The following is a 7,323-nucleotide window of genomic DNA, read 5'->3' on the forward strand; positions in this document are numbered from 1 at the left end:
TCCAGTGTTGAAATGTAGCTGATAATATTTACTCAATATGAGGTACTCCTACTCCTCTACATGTCCGTGGGAACTAGTTTTTACTGCACTGCATTTATTAGACAACTAGTTACTAGTTTCTTTTTCCTGAGCATCGCATGCAGCACTTTTACTTTGGTCAAGTTTTCTTTTAAATAAGCAGATTGAAATGTTGCACTGCAGAACGAATGAAAGAAGAGATTCATTTTAATTTTATACAGTTCAGTAATAAAATACGGTACCTTCCATTGACAGCGATCGACATGAAGGACGTCACTGCTGAGGTCACTTCCCCCTCTGGAGCCAGTCAGCCCGCTGAGCTGGTTGCCGCTGGAAACGACACCTACTGCGTGCGCTTCGTGCCCACAGAGATGGGCGTGCACAGTGTGAGTGTGAGGTACAGGGGCATGCACGTGCCAGGCAGCCCCTTCCAGTTCACTGTGGGGCCGCTGGGAGAGGGCGGGGCCACCAAGGTGAGAGCAGGAGGTCCGGGACTGGAGGGAGCACAGGCCGGAGAGCCAGGTACATTCACACCCACCCATACAGATATTATCCTCACAGGGACATTGCCTACATACATTCACCTAACTCTGCATTCAGAAGTAAAGGTTCACCTCATAAATCATAACTCGTTGTTTTACTACATGATGTTACATTAGCTGCTTCTTATAATAATAATAATAAAAAGAGAAGAAAGACTGTGTTTTGTGGACTTGCAGTTTTCTCATATTCTCTCTGTCTCTCACCAGCTGAGTTCAGTATCTGGACGAGGGAGGCCGGAGCCGGCGGTCTGTCCATCGCTGTGGAGGGACCCAGCAGGGCGGAGATCTCATTCGATGACCGCAAAGACGGATCCTGTGGCGTCTCTTACATCGCTCAGGAGCCCGGTAGAGAAAACACACCAGCAGTTTACACTGATTGTTGCTCATTAATGTCTCTCTCTCTCTCTCTCTCTCTCTCTGAGTTAAACTCTCTCTCTTTCTCTCTCCAGGTGATTATGAGGTTTCAGTGAAGTTTAACGACAAGCACATACCTGACAGCCCCTTCCTGGTTCCCGTCGTCGCTCCGGTGAACGACGCCCGCCGCCTCACTGTTACCGGCCTTCAGGTGAGGCATGAGGAGACACCTCCACACCCAGCCTGCCCTGCCTGGCTCAAGGGCTCTGGGGCACAGTTGCATAAAAATGTGATGTTATACAGAGCAGGTGAAGAGGGTGTGAGCCTTCGACTGGTTTGGGTTTTTGTTCAAAGACAGATGAATGTTAAATTTAGTTCTTTATATTTATTATTAGTATGAATTTCAGGCGAGGAATCACTGTAACATCAACAAATTTCCAGCTGCTGCTTTTTAAAAATAACACTGGAATGAAAAGTCTCAACTCTCCATCCACCAAATCTTTCAAAGATTTGTAATGTGAACTGATGATAGTTAAAACATGTTCTCAGAGCTTCTTCCACTGCAGCAAGAAAAAAGTACATTTGGAGACTCAACGTTTTGGATTTGTTTCTTATTTAAAAATGAAAATGAATGAAGACATTGAACACTGGCCTTTGCACCAGCATTAATTAGCCCATTTCAGTCGAACCCTTGCAGTTGTACAGGTAGGCAGGTTAAAGTATTTAAGTTTTCTTTATGCAACTGGCCTCATGGACATGACCACAGCCAGGCAAACATACTGTTTCTGTGTGAAGTTGACACGCCGACCTGAGAGAGGTGCTAAAGGAAACGTGGAAATGTTTCATCCTCCATCCTTCCTCTGACACTCTTAAGGTTCTTACTAACATTTATTTTTATTAATTACTAATTCTTTATACCATTATTTATCAGAATACTGAAAACGCTCACTGTAATTACACAGAGCTTAAGTAAGATATTCAATTGACAATCATGACAACTAGAGAAAAGCAGCAAATCTTCTCATTTGAGAAGCTGGAACTCTACGATGAACGCTTTCCATTTTGGCGTTTCCATTAGCGTCACCCTCAGGACAAAATGTCAACTTAACTAAGAAAATATTTCATCATCAAATAGACGGATTGTCTTCGCTCTCTTGGCCGTTTTGCCTGGCTCTAGTCATCCCTCGTTTTGTCTGGTGTGGAACTGCTGGTGTTTCTCTTGTGTTTCATTTAAAGGCTTTTAACAGCACCATCATCTCCATCATCAACAGCATCATCAGCTCCGTGGTTGCCTAGTTACAGCAGACAGAGACGGCCACAGCAGAGCTCCTGCTGCCCTCATAGAGACTGTAGTTTGTTTGTCTGTAGCTGTAGATGAACCTCTGCTCCGTTCAGTCTCCAACACTCTTATGTGTTATGGTACAGTCGACAGATAAAGTTTCACTGTCTTGGTACTTAATGAGAATTGAATCAATGTGATAAATTACCATTCTCTGGTTCCTCTAGTTAAGTTAACAGTTGGCCAGTTTAATTTCAATTTAATATGTTATCATATTTTATTTAAAATTAGAGAACACTGAAATTATGATTGAGTATTGAGCCTCAGAACTGGAAATAATTATAATTTTTAAGCTGCCAAATGTCTGGTCAAGTTCATAATTTTATTATTTTTTGATTAGATTACATCTAAATTATGCCATTTTTAGACTATTTTATCATGAATTTATAATAAAATTTTGGCTTCTTCTGTGAAAGTGCTCGCACAAAAATATTCACATTCCTCAAAGTAAGGTATAGAAAGACACTGTTTTTGTGGATCCAAACTGTGATATTGATACATCAAAACTTATTGCAGTGTTATCAATATTGGCGTTTATCCCGAATGGTAAGTTGACTGCAAGATTAGCACAGAAAGAGCACTAACTGGCTGCAGTGTGAAATGTCCCACTCCGAATATATCTTGGTCACAATCTTTAGTCAAATAGTCTTTATCAAAAATGTTTGTTATTATCTTTTTTTAATCTCTTAACTGTTGTAAACCTTGTCATATTCATTGAGTACTTCTTTAAAGACTGTACTATGACGCTGCAGTACATTGTCAGTGTGTCTAGCTGCTTTGTAACACTGTGGCCATCTGCCTCTGTCTGCTGAAGCTGCACCAACAGGAGCTCAGGTAAGAGTAGAAAACAGTAGAATACATGGAGAGAAATGGTAGAAATAGAGCAGAGCATACAATAGAAAAGAGTAGAGTAGAAACTTGGAACGGGGAAATGGTATTTTCTTTGCAGCACTGCTACTTAAAAGTGTATGTGCGCATTTGTATGTGAGTGTGTGTCAAGTGTTACCTTATTTTCTTCCCTGATGTTAAACTGTCTATCCCACACTGACTGTGTGTGCGTCCGACCTCGGTAGGAGTCTGGTCTAAAGGTGAATCACCCAGCATCCTTTGCGGTGCGTCTGAACGGAGCGCAGGGGAAGATGGAGGCCAAAGTCCACAGCCCCTCTGGTGCTCTGGAGGAGTGTGTCGTAACTCAGCTGGAAAAAGGTTTGTGTTTTATAAGTGGGTTTTTAAATATGAAATGAAATATGGGAACTGAAGGGAAAAAAGAAAAAGCCAGCGTGTAACAAATCCCTCTGTCTGACCTCCAGACAAGTACGCCATCCGGTTCATCCCGAGAGAGAACGGTGTCCACTCCATCGATGTCAAGTTTAACGGCTCTCACATCCCAGGGAGTCCTTTCCAGGTCCGAGTCGGGGAACCAGGACAGACCGGAGAGCCCGGTCTGGTCACAGCGTATGGAGCTGGACTGGAGAGAGGCACAACAGGTGGGTTACTTGTTACTGGTTGAAATGTCTCACACAATAGCGTCACAAAAGAACACAACCGGACCCTAACATAACAACATTGTGACAAACATTAGTTGTAAAACAAAAATTTGTTGAGTGTCCTTAATCTTGCAGGTACCCAGTCAGAGTTCATCATCAACAACACTAAGGCGGGCCCCGGGGCCTTGGCCGTGACCATCGAGGGTCCGTCCAAAGTAAAGATGGACTGCCAGGAGGTTCCCGAGGGCTACAAGGTGCAGTACACCCCCATGGCGCCTGGAAACTACCTGATCAGCATCAAATATGGAGGACCAAACCACATCACCGGCAGTCCCTTCAAGGCTAAAGTCACAGGTAACATGATGAACGTCACTCTTCAAAGCACATCACATTATTATATTTCTCCAGACAGAAAATATATAAATCTGTCTAAAACATTGACATTAAATTCATGAGTGACTTTTACTTTTTTTCAAATGCAAACGAGTAATGTCATTTGGTATCTTCAGAGTGGAAGTTCATTCTTCACCAGTGGAAGAATAATAATTACAAAACAGCTACTTAATTTGTACTTATTGTGTCACTCACTCGGTATCATTATTTTCTACATTAAAAAACAAACAAAAGCCTGGATGCAATAAATCATGGTAGGTTATAGTGGCTTGTCAAATAGCATTGTGGGAAATGTAGGAGAGTAGTAACTAAAGTAGGAGCAGATGAGACAGGCTTTAACATTCTTGCTGACTAATTTTATGTAAATCTTTGTTTTGCATAGAAACTTTTCTCCTGGTTTGTAAAACATTTTAAACTACCACAGAAAGAATTATTATATAAATTATTTTGCCTGATTTTTCTTCCTCTCTTTCTCAGGTACTCGGTTGGTGAATGTGACCAATGCCAGCGAGACGTCGACCCTGACAGTGGATCCGGCAGTACGGGCCTCCAGCAGCAGCTTCGCCCAGAGCGCTATGCCCAGGCTGGGCGACTCCGACGCCAGCAAGGTGCTGAGCCGAGGCCCAGGCCTCAGCAAGGCCTTCGTGGGCCAGAGGAGCAGCTTCTCTGTCGACTGCAGCAAGGCCGGTAAGGAAGTCTCCGCCCACAACATGATCTCACTATTGACCTGCGATGACAGTGCATAGAACAACTCATATCATCTCCATGCATCCCCAGATTTCAAGAGTCAGGTTAATGAGTCAAATTATATCATGACTGACAGGAAAGACACCTGACACTATGAACTTCACCTACTTGTTATCCTCCCCTCCTCTCCTCAGGTAAGAACATGCTCCTGGTCGGTGTGCACGGTCCTCAGGTTCCCTGTGAGGAGGTTCTGGTCAAACACTTGGGCAACCTACAGTACAACGTCAGCTACATGCTGAAGGAGCGAGGCAATTACATCCTGGTGGTCAAGTGGGGTGACGACCACATCCCGGGCTCCCCCTTCCATGTCGTCGTCCCATGATGCACCGCAAGACAAATTGTCCACTCTTCCTGAACCATTTTGCATCCCTGTATGAGTTAAAGTGGACACATTAGCTGAACTGTAAATAACTGTCCAGTGAACAAGTTGCTTAACAAAGCTTTGTGTGCAAACTTTTTCAGTTCAAATCAGATGTTTTAAGGATTTTCTGACCTGAAGTATTTGCTTTATTTTTTGAAACATTACTCAACCTGCCAAACTGCCCTTCAAAAAGGAAAAAAAAATCTGCTTTTAAAAAAATTGAAGGGAAGACAGAATGAACATTGAATTGAGACTTAGTGCTCTACTAGGAGGACACTTCTGCAGTGAGTCAGGGAGGCAAAATGGTAAAAGTGGTAGGCTTTATAATCCGGCCTGAAGCTGTAAAGAAAATGGAGGGAGAGATTATCTGATTGGGAAAAAGAGATCTCATCTGTTGATTTGTGCTGCCCTGACATTATCAATTGACAAATTTTGCACTTGATGAGGTTTTATACTTGATTGGTAAATTAAAGATTAAATAAAAGATTGCTGTAGCTTTACAAGAGTTAGTTAGAGAGAACGTTAGTGTCTGCATGTTTCCAAAACATTTAACTGGATTTTGGATTTGGAAAAGACATGGACTGAGACAAGTGGAGCCAAACTTTTAAATGCTTATGATTAGAAAAATAACTGGAATTACACAGCACTTTCCTTCAGGTTACACAGTGCCAGGATCAAAAGATGGAGTTCTGTGAAGGTTTTTAGTGGTTTGATGGAGCTGGGGGGCCAAACGACCAGCTGCTGGTTTAAATCCCTCAGGTTTCTCTGCTATGAGGATAATTAAGCGCTGTGAACGAAACAACTAGCTTAACATCTCAATTAAAATAACTGGAGTTCTCTGTGTTTGGTTTATTGTCATATGATGTTTCTTTAAAGTGTGGACAGACCAGATTCACTCCGGCAAGAAGCGCCAAACTGCACACGACTACTGATGTTTATTGATTTCTTTCTCTTGAACCTTGGCTCCTAAAAACCCCACAAGTACATAATGTTGCCATAACAAATCAATGACTGAGCTGCCTTCACACTACTGTTTACTGCACTGTACAACAGACTACTTACTTATGAGCAAGAGGTTCATCATTGTTCTCTGTTGTTCCTTCTGCTGCATTTTCACATGAGCAGATCTGACTTCTAACTACGTGGCTCGGTTCTGTTCTGTCAAACTCAGGTAGGGATTCTGGATGCTGGAGGGTTTATATCTGATAATGATTAAAATCTGTCATCATCAGTATTTCTCTACCAGCATAAATCAGACACACACAATGTCAATCACTACATAAAATGTTAATGTAAAACATTCAAAATCAGATCAGATCTGAGCTGGAAAATTGGAGGTCAGGTTTTTGGTTTGTGTGTAAATCTGGATGAATCTGTCCTTATGTCTGACCTGGATGTTGTTGCCTAATCACTGCTACTTTTGATACGTAAGGGAGGATTTTTGTATGTGGGAAGAAAGATTCTCATTTTGTATTTGGAAATGGGTGATTTAATGTGAAACTAAACTCTGAGATGATGTACATTTGATAATTAAAATCAACTGGAATTAAGAAGATTGACTTCATTTCCTGTTCCTGTGTTGAAAACTTCAAACACTACAAACTGCATCTGCCACCAGTAACATGTACACTGAAAAAAAAGTAGGGTTACCACAGGGGAAATAGACCAGATGGATAAATAATGCATTCACACACAATAACTTTTCTCACACATACTTAAGAGCAGAGGATGGTATTATTGATTAGCTGGATAAAATCTAATAATTTTACTAAATTAATCGTTGAGTTTATGTTTAAGTGATATTTTTTTACAGTCTACACAGTGATCTGTGAAATGCTTAAAGGAATAGTTTGGATTTTTTGGCGTGGGGTTTTGTGACGTACTCATGAATAGTCAGTACATTACCCACAGTAGATTCTGTTCAGCACGCTGCCAGTCAGGAGATCCGACCGGGGGCACTGGCAGAGTGGCAGAGCGATGTGTTACTGTGAACAGGGCCAAAAGAAACGTCATAGTATAGGAAGTCATAAAAACGACATAATATAGTGAGGCATGAAAACGTAAAAAAAAATTCATATAATA

The 7,323-nt window shown here is 41.7% G+C and overlaps 1 protein-coding gene across 1 annotated transcript in view; it reads left to right on the forward strand.

The window, feature by feature from the left end:
* The window catches only part of LOC111219449 (filamin-B-like), a 91,227-nt gene extending 84,442 nt beyond the window's left edge, over positions 1–6,785 (forward strand). Inside the window, exons 42-49 of the mRNA XM_022742129.1 lie at positions 274–540; positions 768–905; positions 1,010–1,125; positions 3,327–3,459; positions 3,564–3,740; positions 3,876–4,094; positions 4,611–4,820; positions 5,015–6,785. Coding sequence (XP_022597850.1) covers positions 274–540; positions 768–905; positions 1,010–1,125; positions 3,327–3,459; positions 3,564–3,740; positions 3,876–4,094; positions 4,611–4,820; positions 5,015–5,202 — 1,448 coding nt within the window. The 3' untranslated portion in view covers positions 5,203–6,785. The remainder of the gene's footprint in view (positions 1–273; positions 541–767; positions 906–1,009; positions 1,126–3,326; positions 3,460–3,563; positions 3,741–3,875; positions 4,095–4,610; positions 4,821–5,014) is intronic.
* The last annotated feature ends 538 nt before the right edge of the window (positions 6,786–7,323 follow it).

The sequence above is a fragment of the Seriola dumerili genome, unplaced genomic scaffold, assembly GCF_002260705.1.
Source record: "Seriola dumerili isolate Sdu_G_001 unplaced genomic scaffold, Sdu_1.0 BDQW01000066.1, whole genome shotgun sequence".
In the NCBI taxonomy this organism is placed as follows: Eukaryota; Metazoa; Chordata; class Actinopteri; order Carangiformes; family Carangidae; genus Seriola; species Seriola dumerili.